The sequence below is a fragment of the Limanda limanda genome, chromosome 12, assembly GCF_963576545.1.
Source record: "Limanda limanda chromosome 12, fLimLim1.1, whole genome shotgun sequence".
Taxonomy (NCBI): domain Eukaryota; kingdom Metazoa; phylum Chordata; class Actinopteri; order Pleuronectiformes; family Pleuronectidae; genus Limanda; species Limanda limanda.
In genome coordinates, this window is record NC_083647.1 from 26,280,484 (window position 1) to 26,304,315 (window position 23,832).

Consider the following 23,832-nt stretch of genomic DNA (forward strand, 5'->3'; position numbering starts at 1 on the left):
GCACAGGGGGCCTTGCTCTTCCCAATTTTTTATATTACTATTGGGCAGCTAATATTCACAAGCTCTTGTACTGGACTGGCAGATCTGCCACCGACCAGCCTGCCTGGGTCCACATTGAAATGTCATCATCCCAGGTCTCTCTGCGGTCATGGCTGTGTTCCCCACTTCCTGTGTCGGCCACTGAAGCCAGCGATAACACAGTAGTTAAGCAGTCATTTAAGATATGGTTAAAATTCAGGAAACATTTTGGCTTGCAGGGTCCCTCTATTCATGCCCCAGTATCCCATAATCACAGTTTTAAACCATCCATTATGGACTACGACAATGACACGTTCATGTCCTTCAGTGACCTATCGTCTAAATTTAATCTCCCCTCATCTCACCTGTTCCGTTTTTTTCAAATTAGACACTTTGCCCAGAAAAACTACACTGATTTCCCGAACACCCCCCCTCAGACTCTGTTAGACACCCTTCTCATGATAAACCCCAATCAGAAAAGGAATATCTCCCGTATTTTTAATGCAATGGACGCCATCGCTTCAGTTTTCCCACAGCACACAAAACATCTGTGGGAGCAGGATCTGGGACTCAATTTTACAGAAGATCAATGGGGCAGGATCCTTGAGCTGGTCCACAGCTCTTCCGTCTGTGCCCGACACGGGCTGATTCAACGTAAACTCTTACACAGGACTTACTACACCAATCATAGACTGTCTAAATTCTATCCCAATGTAACTGACACCTGCAATAGATGCAGCCAGTCCCATGCCGACCTCATACACATGTTTTGGTCATGTCCAAAACTTACTGACTTCTGGTCCAAAATATTTGACACCCTTCAAATTGCTTACCATTTTGTGGCCGACCCCCACCCCCTCTCTGCCCTCTTTGGTATCCCACACAACAAAATTTTAACAGCTGAGGCACGACATTCCATGACCTTTTGCACTCTGTTGGCTAGGCGCTTAATTTTGTTGAACTGGAAGCACAAATTGCCCCCATCCTACACTCGATGGGTTAAGGAAGTTCTTCACAACTTAAGGTTGGAAAGATTGAGGTTCTCCCTCAAGGGCTCTCTGAGGAAATTTGACAAAATCTGGAACCCCTTGTTGTCCATTATAGACTCTTTAGATATTACACCTGAGGAGTCAGATATCTGAGTTCTGCTGACGTACCACTAAAACTTACATTCTCAAATGTTTTGTTTCTAATTTTTTTTTTTTTGTTTCCTTCAACTATTTCCTTTTTCTTTTTCTTTTTCTTTTTTTTTTCTTTTTTCTTCTTCTCTTCTCTTTTCCCTTCACCTAGAGACAGGTTGGGGTGGGACCTCTACTGGGGAAGGATTTGGGTGGGTGTGTGGGAGGGGGGGTGGGGGGTCACTGTAAATTGTAAAATTTGGAAAAATGTGAGCATTGTACAGTATCTCTTTCATGTCCTCATTTTGTATTACCTTTGCTCAATAAACATACTATAAAAAAAAAAATTCAGTATAAGCCTCAGGAGCACAGTAAACTACAGCAGATATGATTGGCTGTTGGTGTTTCCTGGATTGGTGTAGAAGACTAAGAACAAGACATTCAAATGAGTTGTAGCTGAGTTCAGGTTTAGGATTAATTGATAAACTGGAGTTAAAAATTGCAGCAACTCCACCTCCTCGTCCGAGTTCCATGGGAACATGTGAATTTAAATGACTGGGGGGGGGGGGGAGTAGATTCATTTAGACTGACATATTCATCAGGATGCAGCCACGTCTCAGTGAGGGACAATGAATCTATGTTGTAATCTGAGACTAGTTCATTAACTAAAATAGCCTTTGATGACAGTGATCTAATGTTTAAAAGACCACATTTAAAAGTCTTAGTTTCCTGCGTTGTTCCAGAGGTTGTGTTAATTTGTATTAGATTATTGTGTGGAGTTTTCGCTGTGTTATTGTTTAATTTAAATAATTTAATCTGACGGTGGATAGACACAATCTCTATGTGGTTGTGTGACTGATCCAGAGGGAGCAGAGAAGTGTGTAGCACTGCAGCTCTGCTTCCTGGTCCCAGCTCTGGGTTGTCATGTGATAGACTGGGTAATATTCCTAGATAAGAGAGCTGCTCCATCCCAAGTGGGATGAACGCGTCTCTCCCAACAAGACCAGGTTTCCTCCAAAAAGTTTGCAAATTATCTACAAAGCACGGAACCGTTTACAGGACAGCACCTGGACAGCCAGCAGGTAAATGACAACATGCGGCTCAACATGTCCTCACCTGTTGTGTTAGGGTAGGGGTCGGCAACCTGCGGCTCCGGAGCCACATGCAGCTCTTCAGCCCCTCTGCAGTCGCTCCCTGTACAGTGCACGTTGCGCATTTTTTCCGCGAACGGTGAACTTAACAAATCAGTTTTCATATGATGAACGTGAGTGAACGTCACGTTCACGTTCATTTTTTAAAACATCGTTGTATCAGGCCGTCCTGAAATACCAGGAGCGGATGAATGTGTGTGCCTGTGTGTGTGTGCGAGCTCCCAGATAGCAGACACACACACCGGCCCAGGGGCTCCGCCTCCCCGCTCCGCTCACTGTCTCACGCCGGGTTCAGCGCTAATAATATCACATACTTTTGCTGTTATCAGCCTACAGTTAAAACGGCATTAAATCATTTTTTTCAAGCATATACTTACTTGTTGCTCCCTCATTAACTGCAACAGCAGCCATCATGTGCTGAGGATCATACAACTCACTGTACTTCTCCACTCCAATTATTAATTTAATGTCATCCATGTTGAAAAACTTCTCCGCTGTTTGCTCCGTTCAAATTACGTATTCTCCAAAAGCCTATGTGGAGAATACGTAGCCCCCCCCCCCACCCTCTTTTTATCTATATAACTGCTTGTGTGGCTGTAGTGGATGGGCAGAGGGGGACATTTAATAATGTGATGGGTAAAATTAAAACTCCAGGACAACAGAAGGGGAATACACACTATGGGATGCATATTTGATCATTTATATCGTATAAAATATGTCATCAATATCGTTTAAAATCATTTTTCAGTGTGTTTCCTGGGGCGATAAGCGGAAAAAATACTCGACGCCGAAACGATCGCTGCACGGCGTCGCTTCCAGGTCCCGGCGTCAGAGAGACAGTGAGATCAGAGCTCGTTCACGTGAAGCAACCGGTCACTGACTCACCGGCTGCTTCTTAACATTGGAAACAGTGAAAACACAGAGTTTCTCTGGTGACAGAGAATCAGCGCCGCAGCTTCTGGATCAGAGCAGAAGCTGCATTTGGTTTGTACCGAGCTTCGGTTTCTGTGTCCGCCTCCGGTCTGACCTGCTCTCACGTTTTGTTTTATTGTATGCGTCACATCCTATTACGTCCCGGCGCTCGTCCCTGCAGGTCGCTAATCTAGAGTTTCCGACCCTGGCCTCTGTAAACTAAGCAGGGATAAATCCCCAAAAAGAAAAGTCTGGGAGGGAAGTAGGGAGTTTAATTCTGCGTGGACAGATTCATTTGCTTTCACTGCCAACGATGCTGGTGTTCAAACAAAAAAAAGTAACGTTTAAAGTCATTTCCAGAGCAAGCACACAGCATCTGCTGTAAAGTACCAAGCTGGAGATGGGCAAAAAAAAGCATAGTTCTGTGTTTCATTTATTTATAAGTAGGCCTACACATGTCATTTGTTCTCTTCATAAAAGTTTGGTGTTTTCCTTTTTTGTAACAGGTTAAAATAGCAGTTAAATGTCAACAGTTTTTTTTATTGTCGTTCTATAATTTTATAAATGCAACAAACTATAGTTTTTATAAATATTGTATAACTATATATATTACTTTATAACCTGTGATATCAAATATGTTTTGCGGCTCCAGACAGATTTAATTTGGGGGAAGAGGAGCCAAAATGGTTCCTTCGATAGTAAAGGTTTCCTACCCCTGTGTTAGGGAGAGGGCCAGAGGAAACTACTGTGTCCGACATCGTTTCTGCAAAAGCACACAAGGACTCAACATGACCTTCAGTGACCTCCGACACGCGAAGCCAGGAGTCGTTGCTGCTGACGTGAATTATGATTTTACTGAATTTACGTTTAGTTCCAGCCAGCAGCTTCAGTTTGGGTTCGATGCCCCGGCTCTGGTTCCTGGGATGCAGCTGACTGTGGTCGCTGGAGAATCTGTTTGAACCGTGAGCTGGTGGCTCTTTAATCGTGGGCTCTTTAAGGGGAGCACTGTGCCCCCTCCGGACCGTCACCCACCGCCCTGGGCTCCCGGCTGCTCGGGACAACTATCTGAGGCTAAGCTACGTGCTAAGCTAGGTGACTCCGCGGCTAAGCTAACCACAGCTAACGGAGCTTCTAAGTCGCTGAGCCTCTCGCCTCCATCGCTACCAACACACCACATTTATCACATGTAGCTCTACTGTTAATGGAGGCGGAGGAGTCAGTGAACATGAGCCACTCGGAGCAAGAGAGAGAGAGAAGCCATCGCTGCTGTCTCAGCCTGTTAGACTACGAGGCTGAGCTCACACAGAACACAGAGTCACGGAGCACCAGAGAGGAGGGGCTGGTCTGTGTGGCTGTTTAACTACAGACCGGTGATTGTAGCCGGAGTGATGCAGAGAAACAGCTGTTAGCAGAGGAGCTAGTTCACAGAGCGACCAGCGGCTGGTAAACAGGAAATGACGCAGCACGCTTACCGTAATGACGTAATCATAACATTCACACTGACCAGTAGAAGCTTATCAAATGAATACGAGTAGAATTGAGTTCAGCCTGTTAGTGCGGCCCTCCACAACATGAATCCCCCCCCCTGCTCCCGGGACTGACCTGCTCTGTGCAGCCGGACTACGGGCTGCATCGCGGCCTCCAGCAGCCTCCTCCGGCGGCAGACCTCCCGCTGGGACCGCTCTGTCCGCTCCACTCGCTCCTCGGACTCGAACAAGGTTTCCTCCAGACCCGCGAGGATCTGCTCTCCCGCCGCCGCGAGCCGCTCGGTGAGCATCGCTCTCAGCTCCGGGACTCGAGCCTTTCCTCCTCCTTCCTCCACCTGCAGCAGGAAGTCTTCAGCGGCAGCGCGGATCCGCTCATGTACCAACACCCGCAGCAGCTGCATGGCGGCCATGTTGCTCCTCTCTGAGGCTCTGAGGGGACAAAGACAGGAAGCAGAGACTCCGAGCTTCGAGCCTGCAGCGACCCCTGTTGGACTGGAGGACGAAGAGGAAGAAGAAATACTCTGTTACAAGTACTTGTTAAACAAGTAGTAAAGTATAAGCAACAAAATGAACTTAACCAATGGTGGAAGAATAATTCGGATCATTCACTGAAGTAAAAGTACCAGGACAGTAAAGTAATATTCCATTTCAAGTAAAAGTACTAAGACAGTGAAGTAGAAATACTCAACAATTAAATAAAACAAACTCTGACAGTAAAACCAAGAATGAACAACAATTTCTAGGACGCCACGTCACGGTCACAGCGTGTGACGAAATATCGATCTTTGAGTGAGTTTGTATCTCCATCTTGTTGAGATGACACTCATCTCAATTTGAAGTTGATCTGATGTAAATCACATTTTTTTCACGCATTGGATCCATTCCCACACAATAGGTTCAGTAAAGGCATCAGTGTTTATTTCCCCATATAATCTGTATTTTATCAATAAAAGAAATCCCAACTCTCTGTGGATCTGAACACTGCAGCTGGAGAGACTCATGAGGACATCATGAGGACATTTGTGAGGACACACTGACCTCTAGTGTTGAGATCACATCAAAACACCCAACCTCAACAGAGAAGCCTCTTGTTGTCTCTCTCTGTTCTTTGACCTCGACAGGAAGACGTGAAGGAGAATTCTGTTTATGTTCCAGACCTTTAACTCAACTGTTTTGCCCGTGGACACTTCAGCCCTCAGGTGGGAGGAGCTGGGGATTGAACCAACAACCTCCTGGACAACTCAGTCCACTTCCCCAGTAAAGTATCCACGAAGTTTCCAAAATATTAAGTCCTGAGAAATTATCCTTTTCAGATTGATTTAACTGTCCCTTCCTCAAAGGAAGCAACAACAAAAGGGACATTATGCTTTTGCTCTGAAGACAAACAGGAAGTGATTCTATGGATCTTGTTGCCTTGACAGACACAAAACTAATAACAATAATCAAATAATATTTTCTGGATTTTGAAGAAGTAACTTGTTAACGATGCTCAGTAATGTATCTGTACGAGTGTTACGTCAATAAACAAATAAACATGAACAAATGTTTTCAACGTGTTTTCCTGCTTCAGGTGCCGGTTGCACACACACACACACACACACACACACACACACACACACACACACACACACACACACTTAACCAAACACACACACACACACTCTTAACCAAACACACATTATTCATTACTTCTTTAATATGAATTTGCAGAAACAGCAGCTTGATGAGAGAAAAGTCTAATGAGTTTTTCTCCTGAAAATCTTGAAGCTTAAATAAAGTTTTTATTCACCTGCAGCGATATTAAAAAAGTTTATAAAAACCCACATGAAGCAGGTTTGAGTGTCACACTGATAATTAAAGAGCTGAAACGTGTTTTGATTTGAAATCCAGTTGGATTTTAATTGGACTGGTTGAGTGAGTTTGTTTAATTAGTGAAACAAGGCCCAGTGTCACGGAATGGAGAAGCTAAATGACTCAGCAGGTTGAATAGCAAAAAGGAAAAAGGGAGAGTGATTCATTAATTCATTCAGTAACTTATTCCTCCTATTAAGATGCATCTTCAGGTCCCCCCCTCCCCCACCCACTAGAATATAAATTAATAATAAAGAAGATAAGGGAGAAGGGCAATAGGACTATGGGGCAGTGGAGTTAGACAGCTTTTTGGCGTTCCGTTGACTCGGAGAACATATTAAAGGAATCATTTATGTTTTTTAATTAATCCCAGAAAAATAAAAATTTTGCATTTAGTGGCCATTTTGGCCATATTCCACATTTTTACTTTGAAGTACTTGTACCAGGGCTTACATCAGATCAACTTCAAACTGAAATGAAAACAAACACAATTAAACATTAAAATTATCTATGTTGTTTTATATAGATCTGTGATCTGAGTCCCTTATCACACAGATTAACCGACGGAACCAAACCATCCCAGTACAAACATATAAAATAATTATCTTCAAATTTTATAGATTGGGGACATCACAGCTGTCTCTGAATTTAACAATCCTGCTGCTTGACATTTACCGTCATTCATTCAGCTGTTAGAACCTTATCAACCCACTAGAGCACTCCGCTCCCTAAAGTTTCTAAAAGTAGAGTAGGGGCCAGGGGTCTCATTTATAAAGAGTGCGTAGGATTCATACTAAAAGTGTACGTACCTACAAAAGCCGGAAATGACGTACTCAAAAGATAATTCCAATTTATAAAACCGTGCGCAGGCTCACCTGAACGCAACAGTTCACCGTCCACCTGGAAACGTTCGTACGTGGATCTGCCTCCAAATCCGCCCTCCACACGCCCACTTTCAACCATAAATGGTCAATGCAAAGCACGGCGCGAATATTAAATAATGCTGCTGACCAATGGGTTTCCACCGTGAGTCCTGACGGAGTCACCGCATCAAGCGATGTGAAGAGGAAGTGAAACTTTCTGAGGCTGACTCTGGGATATTATTTGGAAAGTTTCTTCATGTCTTATAAGTAATCTCCAGTGCGCTCTGTGCACTGGTTGCACTGGGTGCTCTGGATGCTCTGTGCGCCTGACGGCACAGTCCCGTTCACTGCAGTGATCTGATGATACACGCACAGTGTTAGAAGATATTATTAAAACCTATTAATGACTCGGCTCCGTAACTCGGCTGTTAAATCAAATCTGAACCTAATTTGCTTTAAGTTGTTTTATATTTTTTAAATTAAAAGGTTCGTGTGGAGCAGATACGTCGCGCGAGCAAAACTAAGCTGTAAGTTTCAATGCAAATTATGAAATGGATCAATAATCTGCAGCAGTTCACCAGCTCACGTCTGTGTCGCCGTTTTCCCGTCTCCAAAACGGTCGTAAGCATGGGTCTAAGTTTGCGTAGAAATACGCACATTTTCCCGTCAAGTTTGTTTTTATAAATCCCAACGTTGGCGTGAGAAGTGGCGTACGCACGTTTCAGGCCCGTTTTGTGCGTACGCAACGGTTATAAATGAGACCCCTGAGCTTTCAGCCATCAAGCCCCTCTACTGTGGAATCATCTCTCACTTTCAGTTCGTGAAGCAGACACCAACTGTACGTTTAAGAGTAGGCTTAAAACCTTCCTTTTTGATAAAGCTTATAGTTAGAGCTGGTCCAGGCTTGTCTTAGACCTGCTCTTAGTTATGCTGCTATAGGTTTAGAAGGTCGATAACATCAACTGGCGGTTTGCATTTATTAGTACGGCAGAAAGTAACATGTCCTATGTTCTAAAATAGGAAGTGTTTAGTTTAAAAAGGCATAGAGGTATTGATGTCTGATCTACTGAATGGGCCACATGGTTTTCATCGTACTGCCATACAAACCAGTAGCCAGTCAGATTTACCTTGAGCCTCAGTGTTCCCTCAAGTTCACATAAGGATTGAAGTTATCCTTCAAAATGTTTACCCTCATCAATGCTGGTAAAAACTTTAATCTTGATGCTTTCCTACACTTGACATCTACTGCACTTCTGTCCGTTCTGGGAGACGGATCCTCACATGTGTCTCTCTGAGGTTTCTACATATTTTTACCTGTTAAAAGGGTTTTTAGTATTTTTTCCTGACTCTTGCTGAGGGTTAAGGACAGAGGATGTCTCACCATGTTAAAGCCCTATAAGACAAATTGTGATTTGTGAATATGGGCTATACAAATAAAATTGCTCCGCTGTCCGTGGGTGTGAGTGTAATGCTGCGTTCCAGACGACTCGTATGTCAGAGATTCTGACCTGAAATTGCCCAGTTCTGACTTCACGTCAAACGTAAACAAACATGTCTGACTGTGAGAAGCTGATTAATTTGTCTCGTGATGAGACAATCCAACTGTAGCCAGTGCAGCCTCCGTTCGTACAGAAACAAAGAGGAGGAGGGCGAGGACTCCATTATCTTTTTATTAGACTTTTATTCTTGGAAACACATTCAATACATAAAGGAGAACACACACTGTCATTGAATCTCACGAAACAAGAAACCATTGTTTTAAAACAAACATTAAATCATATAAACTAGTTAAGAACTGTTGTGCAATAGTAGTAGACTTGACGTTGGCTAATTATTAGTGCTGTCAATCGATTAAAAAAATGAATCAAGTTAATCACGTCAATAGATTGTGATTAATCATGATTAATCACACAATTAAAATACTGCTATTTACAATTACGGTGTTTAAATAAAGAACTGTATGACAAAGTGGTTAGGGCTTTTTAAAACTTTATTTTACATTTCAGCCGATTAGAATATATCTTAATTCACAGAGCAACAACACCCATACAATGCAAACAGTCTTTTTTTTAACCTGCTCATCACGGGCACCTGTGTGCCACTGTAGTAAACACGCCTCTGAGATTGGGCTCTACTCTATGACTGCACAGAGGTTTAACTGATTAAAGTGCCTCATCATTAGAATGAATACAAAGTCTCATGGAGTGCTTGGCATTGCCAACAACATCCATAACGAGCTGCCAACTTAAATAGAAGACAAGCATATGAGAAACTGTTATCTTCTGCTACAAAGTAAATATAAACAGCTTGTCTGTAAACTGTGAGGTAACATTTCACCCAAATAAAGTCAACATTACATTGAGTGGGCTGAAAGCTGAATTATCAACCGAATGTCATGAGTGTCTTAAAAGAAACAAAGTGAACAGTCCTTTTCACACACTTAATTCAATAACAATAACTGTGTGCAAAGGTGTTGTGTGACATAACCTCAGTCAACCAGTTCATCGTCTACTTTTCTTTTAACCAGTTACTCGGGCAAACTAGCTTGTTGACATTTTCAGATGACAAAGCTGACCTCTTCTTCTGTACAATGTGGCCTGCCAAAGAAAATAGTCTCTCACATGGCACTGTTGAGGCAGGTGTGGCCAAGTACTTTAGTGCAAGATGTGCCAGCCTACCATGGGCACCAGTGTGCGCTGACCACCACTGAAGTGGACATGTGTCTATGCTGACACTGGGCTCTGCCCTATACCTGTCCAGAGTTTTGTCATTAAAATTTGCATCCTCATCAGACTCTGAATCTGACCCCAACAGTAGGAGAGACACTTTCTTCTCTGGTGGTTCTGGTTCCATTTCATCGCTGCAGGGCTGTGATTCAGTTTCTCTGTCCTTCAGCATCTGACTCAGCTTTTGCCACACCTCTTCCCTCTCTGCTTTGGGCAGGCACCTGAGGTCCTTGAATCTGGGATCTAGAGCTGTTGCTAGCTTTAACCATGACAGGTTTGTGTTCTCCTTTCGTGTGTTCAGGTCCCCTTTGAATGCAGCCTTGAAGTGCACCATGTAGGCAGGGTCAACATCTGAAATCTCCATTGTACGCAGAAGGGGGCAGAGTGCAGGCAGGACCACAGAGAAGGACACATATTTAGGGCGGCTGTGGCTGAGGGGTAGAGTGGTCGTCCTCCAACCTGAAGGTCGGCGGTTCGATCCCCAGTCTGAACCATCTGCATGCCGAAGTGTCCTTGGGCAAGATGCTGAACCCTGAATGGCCCCCCATAGAATAACTAAGTGCTGCAAATAGATGCACTGTATGAATGTGTGTATGAATGGGTGAATGTGAAACTGTACTGTAAAGCGCTTTGAGTGGTCTTCATCAGACTAGAAAAGCGCTATATAAATACAAATCCATTTACATATTTGTCACCCCCCCAAGAGCTCAGCAACATACCTTCAAACACACAAACAAGAAAGAATTATAGACTACTTTTTTCATTCATAACACCCATATACTGGACAGGCCTAAAATTATTTCTAAAAGAAAATATATTGGAGAAAATAAATGAGTTGAGACTAGGAAAATCACTTTACCTGCATGGCTTCAGCAGTGTTTCCAAATTTGCTAGCCTGTCATATTCAGCTGAGGTTAGCGTGGCCAAGTTGTGCTTCTGCTGGGCAAGTGTTGCCTTCAGTGGCGCTTTGTTGTGCTGGATACGCTTTATCATCTCCAGTGTTGAATTCTGGATGAATTCTACATCCTGGATGAGTCACTCCTCTGTCTGTCCATGGGAAGCTTGCTGAACTTTCAGCTCTGCTGTGTTTGCAGGACTGTGTTTAAAATGTCAGACTATTTTACGGCACTTGGCTAATGCACCATCAAACCCGCTGTCACGGAGAGACACTGTGATCGTCCGCTGTATAATGTGCGCTACACAAGGCATATGCTCGACTGGTAGACTCCTGGCTGCCGCTACCATATTACGAGCACTATCTGTTCCAATAGTGATGACCCTGTCCGTTATCCCCCACTCTTTAGCAACGTCAAGAAACTGGCGAGCGCATGTTTCGGCGAAATGCCTCTCCTCTGTTTTCACTACACCTAACGCAAACGAGTGCAGCTGCCAATTATCATCTAATAGATGAGCTGTTATGCCGAGGTAGTTATGGTTGCTTACTGATGTCCAGTGGTCTCCTGTCAGTGCAATAAATGAAGCTCGTGCCAGCTGCTCCACTTTCGTTTCCTTTTCACTTCCATAGAGTTCATGGATTTTTGTGACAATAGTTCCCCTCAAAGGCGTTTTGTAGGATGAGTCCCCGGAGGCGATCTGGATAATGTCTCGAAGCCCCTTGTCTTCAACGATGTTGATGGGTCTGCAGTCTGTTGCGACCCATTTAGCGATAGCAGTAGTTAGCTTAGTCGTTAAGCCCACCGGGGTCCGTCTCCTTACTCATCACTTTGCTACTTCTTCACCCACAGGCAGGTAAACATCCGCCCTGGAGGACTAGCGTAGGACACTGTTATCAAACTTGGTGATGTGATTAATTTGCGTTTAAAAAAAATTAACGCGTTAAGGTTTCCAGGCGTTAACAGCCTTTCTAATTATGAATAATCAAGAAATATGATTATTAAAAATAATGAAACTTATTTATTACTAATTTTGAAAATGATAAATCAATGAATTAAGAATAATGAAAATAATCAATTAGAAATGATAGGGTTATCAATTAAGAATTGTTAAATCATTAATGAAAACAATAAAATTATCAATTAAGAATAATATAAGCTGTAATTATTATTTATCGACGGGCGACCACCCTGGCTACAGGGACCAACATTCAATCTGTAAGGATCAGTCTCAGTTTATAAAAGTTAAATTAATAATCTCAATATTTAGTATTAATGATTAAATAATAAACAATGGAGGGTTTTAAGTTCAAGCACAGGCTATCATAATCCAGCTGTATTCACATACATATGCACAAATAATCACAAGATACAGATACTTTAATTACAAAAGGATTTATTAAAAAGGGAAATAAAGTTAATGTTATTCAATGATTCTTCATTTAACAAAACTTTACTATTTCACAGATAACAACAGTAGCAGTAGCAGCACTTATTACAATTTAGAACACACATGTAATAGTGATTGTATATCTATTTGTGTGTGTGTGTCTGTGTGTGTGTGTGTGTCTATGTGTGTGTGTGTGTGTGTGTGTGTGTGTGTGTGTGTGTGTGAGAGGGGGGGAGCGGCAGTGAGGTAATGACGCAGTCACGTGGTGACGTAATCTGGTCGAAATCAAGATGGTTGTACATTCACGTTATTCAAAATGGAGGCCTATGTTAATGACAACATGAGGCCAAAGTCAAAATGGCCGTAGGCCACGTGAGTTACACAAAGGAATTTTCAGACAAAGACATTCTTATCTCTGCGTGGTTTTGGCGCCGAATGGCTTCGATAAGTCTAGATTTATCTATGTAACGTGAAATGTGTGAATGCAGATTGGAACGTGTGTGTAAGCAGGTTAAGGAGAAAAGAGAGAGAGAGAGTGAGAGAGATAGAAACATGCAAGGAATTATCAGAAAACACGCCAGAGACAATTTTACATTGACTTTACCTCTCAGTACCCAAGCGGACGTTGTGTACTGATCTTTTGATCGTTAAAGTCTCTGCAAACTTGGTCGTCGATAACAATGCGGCCGGAGACGCTTCGTCGCGGTGCGAAGGTACGTCAAGACAGTCGACAGGGTCGTGACAGAGAAACAGGAAGTGACAGTTTCTTACCGCGCGCTTACACGGGCTAAAAATAGGCGCTGAGGTCTTAAATAAACATACACTCAAATAAATACACACTAGGTATTAAAACTAGTCTCTCCCCAGACAATAAAGCCTCTTACTGTAACCCTCGCAGCGTTGCATGCGCGTTTGGCGGGATTTTCCCGGAAGTCCAGTGAATGATGCGTGGCCTCTCAAGCTCTGTTTCACTGGTTCGTCTGTGGACAACGGAGATCAGCTCTGGGCCGAACAAGAGCGGATTCTTCTTGCTCCTCAACGGAATGAACTTCGTTCTTCTGCAGGGATGAACGGCTGTTTGGAGCCGTTTGTAGATCGTGTGGAAAAGAAAGTCTGTGAGCTCGGCCTGCGAGTGAACTTCCTGTGCCGATCTTTTCAAGTTAAAGTTACAAAAAATAAACGTCGACTTAAAATAGAAACAGAAAAGAAAGATGAAAAAAAAAAACGTCTGTATAATTGCTCCCGTTAGCTACTGGGTCGTATGGAGGGACCTGGACAGGTCTTGTTGAAGTCGTCAGAGCAGGGAAAAAGCAGCGGTTCAGCAGTTTTATCGACCTGAGAGGTTCCAGCCTCCTCGAGGAGTGGGCTATGGGGTTCAGCCAATGGAATGTCAGTGTTCAACTCTCAGGGGGTGGGGTTTAGCCCTCAGTGGGCGTCTACGAACACAGTGGGGTTTCTCCTGGGCCTGCTGGGGCTCTCCAACCACCAGGAAAACTCTAGAGCTGGTCTCAGCATCGCGTGTAGGCCTCGTTTTACGACCCTTGGTCTAAACTTCGGCCAGCGCTCTGGACTCTTCCCCAACAGAAAACACATTCATTCTGTGCAAGGAACACACTTTAACCTTAAAATGACATGAAGGACATTATGAAAAATAGATACATTATATAGAAATCAGTAGAAACAAGATATATAAACACAATCTTTTGTGTTATTCAATGAGTTATGTTTTCTAGGGACATAAAAACTGTTAGTCTATTTAAAACAGTGAACATTGAAAAAATATAATACAAGTAACTGCTGATATGTCCTTACAAAACTTTGTTGCAAGGGTGGAAACTGATTCACTTCTCTCCTTTATGAATCATCACGTCTCGTACACTAGGACTGGATCTTAAATCTTTTACCACTCATCAACTGAACGGTTACTCTCCGTTATGACTCCTCTCATGTCTATTCAGATGGGACTTACGGCTAAATCTTTTACCACACTCAGAGCATTTAAACGGTTTCTCTCCTGTATGACTCATCTTATGTCTATTTAGAACGGATTTACGGCTAAATCTTTTACCACACTCAGAGCAACTAAACGGGTTCTGTCCTGTATGACTCCTCATATGTATATTTAGACAGTCCCTTCGACTAAATCTTTTCCCACAATCAGAGCAACTAAACTGTTTCTCTCTTGTATGAAGCCTCTTATGTCTATTTAGAATGCTCCTATTGTTAAATCGTTTACCACACTTAGAGCAACTAAACGGTTTCTCTTCTGTATGAATCATCATATGTTCATTTAGAGTGCTCCTTCGGATAAATTTTTTACCACACTGAGAGCAACTAAACGGTTTCTCTCCTGTATGAATCCTCATATGTGAATTTAGATTGCATCTTAGGCTAAATCTTTTACCACACTCAGAGCAACTAAACGGTTGCTCTCCTGTATGAATCCTCATATGTGTATTTAGATGGTGTCTTTGACTAAATCTTTTACCACACTCAGAGCAACTAAACGTTTTTTTTTCTGTCTCACATCCCATATCACTTAGAGGCTGTTTATTATTTGTTGTATTTAAACCAGTCTGAGTTTCCCTGGTCTCCATCCAATCATCCTCACTGACTTCAGTCTCAGAAGAGTCTTGAGCCTTGTCCTCAGGACCTGGTTGTAAACGTCCATCAGGTCGTGAGTTCCTGGCTGGTTCTGGTCCACCGCAGTCCGCTCTGTTCTCCTTCCGCTCACTTGGATGACGCATTGAAGATTTAAGTTTCTCTTCATCTTCTTCACTCTTCACAGCGACAGGCGTCAATGTGAACTTGATATCAGCCTCCTCCAGTCCTTGAAGCTGCTGTCCATCCTGATTGGTCCACGGTTCCTTCTCTTTAATGTGGGGGGGCTCTGGATCCTCCTGTTCCACAAGGGGGCTCCACTGCTGCTGCTCAGAGGGAACCTCTTCTTTAATCAACATCAGTTGCTGGACGTCTGCAGGACACACTGAAACACAAATACACAAATACACACGTTTATCATTTCAGAGTTTCCTGAAGTGTTTTGAAAAGCTTGTGTTTTGACGTTTAATGTCGACTGTTGTGATGTTTGAACGATCACATTCAGGAAGTAGAGATGTTGAGGTCGTTTACAGTTGGTGTTAAGACTGTTGGTATTTTAAATTTTAGCTTCTTTGTGTCTGTGAAGATATTTATGGAACTGTACTCTAAACAATAAAGCAGGAGGTTCGGGGCAGGAGCAGTTTGGGCCAGACATATATATAGCCTAGATATAGATATATGGCCTTCAAATAGTGACTTCTAATAACCGTTGCTGCTTAGTGTTAATCTTGAGGTTCGTTTAGAATGTGTGTGCCTCACATCACTGGTCAGTCTCACACCTGTTTTGATAAAAGGTCTGATAAGAGCTGCTGCCTGTTGTGGGATAAATCTGTGGCATACAATACACTGTACTTTAACTTGTTCTCATTTCTAGCTTTTTATATTAAAGCATAACTCCATTAGATTTAATCAACATCACAGAGTTCAAGCAGCTGCCCCAGGTTCTGGGGGGAAGAGAGAGTGGCGTTGTTTTGGTTTGGAGGATGCAAATGTTAACACAAAAAGAACAATATTCTGACTCCAATGAACAACAACAATAACCCACAAGGAGTCAGCTGAGTCAAGGCTTGTTTGTACCTTTTTTTATAAACTGTCATGAACTGAAGATTTTGCCCAGCCACTATCAGAGGAGGAGCGAGATTGGGAGCGGCTGCTCGTCATATCCTTATTCCAGTACCAAGAGGGAGGTACTACGCCTGAGCACCATCGAGGAAGAACCGAGGAAGACTTCCCCTCGTTATTGACCATTCCTGTTATACCAACTGTTATAAAATATTACAACCGCCGTCCGGTGCCGCTAGAGGGCCGGGGGTGTGCTTTGGGTGCCCATTGCTTAGCAGTAAATTTTTATACCTTTTCATTGCTTCTTAATAAATACTTGATTGAACCAAAGCGAGACCGGCTCTTCTCACATTTAGGATAAACGAAAACGCAACGACTCGACGCAGATCGTAAAGGAAGCAGCATAACACAAAGGGTTTCTGGTAAAACGTTTTTCATTTTGAGGATAATAAACCAATTAGGTCACAGAGGAGAACAGGGCGAGGGGATGTTAGTTAGTTGGTTAAGCTGCTTTCAGACAAGACTTGTGGCTAAAACTTAGAGAAATATGTCCAGACTTTCTGTTTCAGACATGAGCAACACAGCAGCAGGTTTTCTGCACAGACTCGTCACAACATCATCAAATCCTCCTCATTATTCTCAGAGGTGCAGCAGACAGAGACAGGAAGTGACGTATTAACGTTAGTGTTTGAGCGGTTCCTCCTCGATTACGGGAAAAAATCATCACGATTATTTTGGACAATATTGAAATCACGATTATTCAAACGATTATTTTTTAGTTTGAAAAAATGTTTCAAACGTGATTTGATTAATTGCACATCCCCTACGCTAAGGCTATCTTTATTATTGTCAACATGAATATTAAAGTCACCAACAATAATAATTTGATCGGTCTTTAGGACTAGGTTTGATAAAAACTCAGGGAATTCTGCTAAAAATTCAGCATAAGCCTCAGGAGCACGATAAACTACAGCAGATATGATTGGCTGTTGGTGTTTCCTGGATTGGTGTAGAAGACTAAGAACAAGACATTCAAATGAGTGGTAGCTGAGTTCAGGTTTAGGATTAATTGATAGACTGGAGTTAAAAATAGCAGCAACTCCACCTCCTCGTCCGAGTTCTCTGGGAACGTGTGAATTTAAATGACTGGGGGGGGTGGGGGGGGGGGAGTAGATTAATTTAGACTGACATATTCATCAGGATGCAGCCACGTCTCAGTGAGGGACAATGAATCTATGTTGTAATCTGAGACTAGTTCATTAACTAAAATAGCCTTTGATGACAGTGATCTAATGTTTAAAAGACCACATTTAAAAGTCTTAGTTTCCTGCGTTGTTTCAGAGGTTGTGTTAATTTGTATTAGATTTCTGTGTGGAGTTCTCGCTCTGTTTTTGTTTAATTTAAATAATTTAATCTAATGGTGGACAGACACAATCTCTATGTGGTTGTGTGACTGATCCAGAGGGAGCAGAGAAGTGTGTAGCACTGCAGCTCTGCTTCCTGGTCCCAGCTCTGGGTTGTTGGTGCGGCCCTCCACAACTGTCCCTGTTCTCATGTGGCCCTTGGGAACATGGATCCCCCCCCCCACTCCCGGGACTGACCTGCTCTGTGCAGCCGGACTACGGGCTGCATCGCGGCCTCCAGCAGCCTCCTCCGGCGGCAGACCTCCCGCTGGGACCGCTCTGTCCGCTCCACTCGCTCCTCGGACTCGAACAAGGTTTCCTCCAGACCCGCGAGGATCTGCTCTCCCGCCGCCGCGAGCCGCTCGGTGAGCATCGCTCTCAGCTCCGGGACTCGAGCCTTTCCTCCTCCTTCCTCCACCTGCAGCAGGAAGTCTTCAGCGGCAGCGAGGATCCGCTCATGTACCAACACCCGCAGCAGCTGCATGGCGGCCATGTTGCTCCTCTCTGAGGCTCTGAGGGGACAAAGACAGGAAGCAGAGACTCCGAGGTCCGAGCCTGCAGCGACCCCTGCTGGACTGGAGGACGAAGAGGAAACAAAAGTACTAATACTGCACAGTAGAAATACTCTGTTACAGGTACTGGTTAAGTACTTAAGTGTAAGCAACAAAATAAACTTAACCAATGGTGGAAATAGAATTCGGATCATTCACTGAGGTAAAAGTACCATGAGACTAAAGTAATATTCCATTACAAGTAAAAGTACTAAGACAGTGAAGTAGAAATACTCAATAATTAAATTAAACAAACTCCGACAGTAAAACCAAAAATGAACAACAATTTCTAGCCCTGCAAGGCAGCACTGAACGGAAATGGTTGCGTTTTGCGAACTGCGGCAAAGATAAACGCTTCACTTCCTGCGTCCGTCACGTGACGTTGATCCTTGCCTGCTCATTGCTCATTACGGTCAACACTATCAAAAAGCACATCACACTGTGAACTTTATGTAAATTGAATGATAGTTCTTAAACAAAGCTTATTTCTGGTTACCAGTAGGTGGCGCCATCAGTATTATTAGATACAGACTAAAATATCTGTTCAAGTAGGGGCTCTGATGTAGCGTGAGCAACTTTGGGTCAATTGGACAATGTTACAACAACTTAATTTTCACACTGATCAGTAGGTGGCGCTATGACCCTGAGGAAATATTGACACATAGAGCTGTTCAGGCTTGGACTCTGATCTGACACACTGACCTCTAGTGTTGAGATCACATCAACACACCCAACCTCAACAGAGAAGCCTCTTGTTGTCTCTCTCTCTGTTCTTTGAACTTGACAGGAAGACGTTGTCATCTATTCACTAGAGTTAATGATTTTAGCATGTGTTTAACTATAATGACAGGTTTATATTTATGATGCTTATTTTCGTGACTCTCGGACATTCCCAGAGAGTCCTTCAGGTGTTTATTCAAGGAGGTCTCTCCCTCTTTGGAAGGACCTTTGACCTAGGGAATGACCTCTGACCAGCAAATGGATGGGGGTAAAGGGAAGATCCTTGACCGCTGTGTTTTCATCTTCGTGTACAAACGTCCTTATTAGGCAGAAGGCCCTAGGTGGGATGACATGTTACCCGAAGTCGTGGGCGGAGCTAACCTCTCTATATAATGTGTGTGAGACCACGGCTGGTCAGATTTCACTATTTGGCCTGGGTGATTTCTCTGAGTTCTAGAGCTCGTCCTGACCTGTGAAATAAACATTATTATACTTGTAAGTACTGGGTCCGCGTTCCTTTCCTTCATCATCAACTTCTACAACAACATTGACATCTTGGCTGACCAGAATAAACTTCAACAACAACTTACATAATAAAGTATCCACGAAGTTTCCAAAATATACAGTCCTGAGAAATGATCCTTTTCAGTTTGATTTAACTGTCACTTCCTCAAATTAAGCAACAACAAAAGGGACATTGTGCAAACAGGAAGTGATTCTATGGATCTTGTTGCCTTGACAGATATCAGAACCAATACCAATAATCAAATCATATTTTCTGGATTTTGAAGAAGTAATTTTTTAGCGATGCTCAGTAATGTATCTGTAAGAGTGTTACGTAAACAAACAAATAAACATGAAAGTATGTTTTCAATGTGTTTTCCTGCTTCAGGTGCCGGTTGCACACACACACACACACACACACACACACACACACACACACACACACACACACACACACACGCACACTTAACCAAACACACATTATTCATTAGTTCTTTAATATGAATTTGCAGAAACAGCAGCTTGATGAGAGAAAAGTCGAATGAGTTTTTCTCCTGAAAATCTTGAAGCTTAAATAAAGTTTTTATTCACCTGCAGCGATATTAAAAAAGTTTATAAAAACCCACATGAAGCAGGTTTGAGTGTCACACTGATAATTAAAGAGCTGAAATGTGTTTTGATATGAAATCCAGTTGGATTTTAATTGGACTGGTTGAGTGAGTTTGTTTAATTAGTGTGAAACTATATTAAACAAGGCCCAGTGTCACGGAATGGAGAGGTGGAATGGAGAAGCTAAATGACTCAGCAGGCTGGATAGCAAATAGCAAAAAGGGAGAGTGATTCATTCATTCATTCAGTGACTTATTTCACCTATTAAGATGCATTTTTAAGGATTGAAGTTATCCTTCAAAATGTTAACCCTCATCAACGCTGCTAAAACCTTTATCTTGATGTTTTCCTACACTTGACATCTGTTGCACTTCTGTCCGTCCTGGGAGACGGATCCTCACATGTGTCTCTCTGAGGTTTCTACGTATTTTAACCTATTAAAAGGGTTTTTAGTAGTTTTTCCTGACTCTTGCTGAGGGTTAAGGACAGAGGATGTTACACCATGTTAAAGCCCTATGAGACAAATTGTGATTTGTGAATATGGGCTATACAAATAAAATTGCTGCGTTCCAGACGACTCGTTTGTCAGATATTCTGACCTGAAATTGCCCAGTTCCGACTTCACGTCAAACATAAACAAACATGTCTGACTGTGAGAAGCTGATTAATTTGTCTCGTGATAAGACAATTCAACTGTAGCCAGTGCAGCCTCCGTTCATACAGAAACAAAAAGGAGGGCGACGACGCCAATATCTTTTTATTAGACTTTTATTCCTGGAAACACATTCAATACATAAAGGAGAACACACACTGTCATTGAATCTCACGTAACAAGAAACCATTGTTTTAAAACAAACATTAAATCATATAAACTAGTTAATAACGTTTGTTCAATAGTAGTAGACTTGACGTTGGCTAATTATTAATAATCATGAAATATGATTATTATAAATAATTAAAAATATGTATTAAAAATATTTAAAAAATGGTAAATCTTTAAATTAAGAATAATAAAAGAATCAATTAGAAATGATAGGGTTATCAATTAAGAATAGTTAAATCATTAATGAAAACAATAAAATGATAAATTAAGAATAATATAGACGGGCCACCACCCTGGCTACAGGGACCAACATTCAATCTGTAAGGATCAGTCTCAGTTTATAAAAGTTAAATTAATAATCTCAATATTTTATATTAATGATTATATAATCAACAATGAAGGGTTTTAAGTTCAAGCACAGGCTATCATAATCCAGCTGTATTCACATACATATGCACAAATAATCACAAGATACAGATACTTTAATTACAAAAGGATTTATTAAAAAAGGGGAAATAAAGTTAATGTTATTCAATGATTCTTAATTTAACAAAACTTTACTATTTCACAGATAACAACAGTAGCAGTAGCAGCACTTATCACAATTTAGTACACACGTGTAATACTGATTGTATATCTATGTGTGTGTGTGTGTGTGTCTGCGTCCTTGTGTGTGTGTGTGTGTGTGTGTGTGTGTGTGTGAGTGTCTCTAAGTGTGTGTGTGTGTGTGAGAGAGAGAGAGAGAGGGGGAGTGGCAATGAGGTAATGACGCAGTCACGTGGTGACGTAATCTGTTTGAAATCAAGATGGTTGTACATTCACGTTACTCAAAATGGACGCCTTTGTTAATGACAACATGAGGTCGAAGTAAAAAATGGCCGTAGGCCACGTGAGTTACACAAAGGAATTTTCAGACAAAGATTCTTATCTCTGCGTGGTTTTGGCGTCGAGATGCGTTCAGGCTCTCTAAGTCTAGATTTATCTATGTAACGTGAAATGTATGTAGATCGGAACGTGTGTGTAACACATTCCGATCAGGGGGCGGGGTTTAGCCCTCAGTGGGCGTCTACGAACACAGTGGGGTTTCTCCTGGGCCTGCTGGGGCTCTCCAACCACCAGGAAAACTCTAGAGCTGGTCTCAGCATCGCGTGTAGGCCTCGTTTTACGACCCTTGGTCTAAACTTCGGCCAGCGCTCTGGACTCTTCCCCAACAGAAAACACATTCATTCTGTGCAAGGAACACACTTTAACCTTAAAATGACATGAAGGACATTATGAAAAATAGATACATTATGTAGAAATCAGTAGAAACAAGATATATAAACACAATCTTTCGTGTTATTCATGAGTTATGTTTTCTAGGGACATAAAAACTGTTAATAGTCTATTTAAAACAGTGAACATTGAAAAAATATATATAAGTAACTGCTGATATGTCCTTACAAAACTTTGTTGCAAGGGTGGAAACTGATTCACTTCTCTCCTTTATGAATCCTCACGTCTTGTACACTAGGACTGGATCTTAAATCTTTTACCACTCAGATCAACTGAACGGTTACTCTCCTGTATGACTCCTCATATGTGTATTTAGATGGGACTTACGGCTAAATCTGTTACCACACTCAGAGCAACTAAACGGTTTCTCTCCTGTATGAGTCTTCTTATGTCTATTTAGACCGCAACTTTGACAAAATCTTTTCCCACACTCAGAGCAACTAAACGGTTTCTCTCCTGTATGAATCCTCATATGTGTATTTAAACTCGCCCTTTCAATAAATCTTTTACCACACTCAGAGCAACTGAACGGTTTCTCTCCTGTATGAATCATCATATGTCTGTTAAGATCACTCCTTTTGCTAAATCTTTTACCACACTCAGAGCAACTAAACGGTTTCTCTCCTGTATGAGTCTTCTTATGTGTATTTAGACTGCCCATTCGACTAAATCTTTTGCCACACTCAGAGCAACTAAACGGTTTCTCTCCTGTATGAATCCTCGTATGCATATCTAGATTCGCCCTTTCACTAAATCTTTTACCACACTCAGAGCAACTGAACGGTTTCTCTCCTGTATGAATCATCATATGTCTGTTAAGATCGCTCCCTTTGCTAAATCTTTTACCACACTCAGAGCAACTAAACGGTTTCTCTCCTGTATGAATCCTCATATGTATATTTAGATTCGCCCTTTCACTAAATCTTTTACCACACTCAGAGCAACTGAACGGTTTCTCTCCTGTATGACTCCTAGTATGTCTGTTAAGTTCGCTCCTTTTGCTAAATCTTTTACCACACTCAGAACAACTAAACGTTTTTTTTTCTGTCTCACATCCCATTTCACTTAGAGGCTGTTTGTTATTTCTCGTATTTAAACCAGTTTGAGTTTCCCTGGTCTCCATCCAATCATCCTCACTGACTTCAGTCTCAGAAGAGTCTTCAGCCTTGTCCTCAGGACCTGGTTGTAAACGTCCATCAGGTCCTGAGTTCCTGGCTGGTTCTGGTCCTCCACAGTCTTCTCTGTTCTCCTTCCTCTCACTCGGATGAAGTGTTGACGATTTAAGTTTCTCTTCATCTTCTTCACTCTTCACAGCGACAGGAGTCAATGTGAACTTGATATCAGCCTCCTCCAGTCCTTGAAGCTGCTGTCCATCCTGATTGGTCCACGGTTCCTCCTGTTCCTCTTTAATGTGGGGGGGCTCTGTCTCCTCCTGTTCCTCTTTAATGTGGGGGGGCTCTGGGTCCTCCTGTACCTCTTTAATGTGGGGGGGCTCTGGATCCTCCTGTTCCTCTTTAATGTGGGGGGGCTCTGGATCCTCCTGTTCCTCTTTAATGTGGGGGGGCTCTGGATCCTCCTGTTCCTCTTTAATGTGGGGGGGCTCTGGATCCTCCTGTTCCTCTTTAATGTGGGGGGGCTCTGGGTCCTCCTTGTCCACAAGGGGGCTCCACTGCTGCTGCTCAGAGGGAACCTCTTCTTTAATCAACATCAGTTGCTGGACGTCTGCAGGACACACTGAAACACAAATACACAAATACACACGTTTATCATTTCAGTTTCCTGAAGTGTTTTGAAAAACTTGTGTTTTGTCGTTTAATGTCGACTGTTGTGATGTTTGAACGATCACATTCAGGAAGTAGAGATGTTGAGGTCGTT

General features: G+C 42.4%; 2 protein-coding genes across 2 annotated transcripts; both read right to left on the reverse strand.

Annotated features, from left to right (window-relative positions):
* Nucleotides 1-14,208: 14,208 nt before the first annotated feature.
* Nucleotides 14,209-15,037, reverse strand: LOC133015140 (oocyte zinc finger protein XlCOF19-like). The gene has a single exon (XM_061082278.1). The coding sequence runs from the start codon at nucleotides 15,004-15,006 to the stop codon at nucleotides 14,332-14,334; it is 675 nt and encodes a 224-aa protein (XP_060938261.1). The 5' UTR covers nucleotides 15,007-15,037; the 3' UTR covers nucleotides 14,209-14,331.
* Nucleotides 15,038-21,723: 6,686 nt separating this feature from the next.
* Nucleotides 21,724-23,211, reverse strand: LOC133015134 (gastrula zinc finger protein XlCGF17.1-like). The gene has a single exon (XM_061082271.1). The coding sequence runs from the start codon at nucleotides 23,078-23,080 to the stop codon at nucleotides 22,238-22,240; it is 843 nt and encodes a 280-aa protein (XP_060938254.1). The 5' UTR covers nucleotides 23,081-23,211; the 3' UTR covers nucleotides 21,724-22,237.
* Between the last annotated feature and the right edge of the window lie 621 nt (nucleotides 23,212-23,832).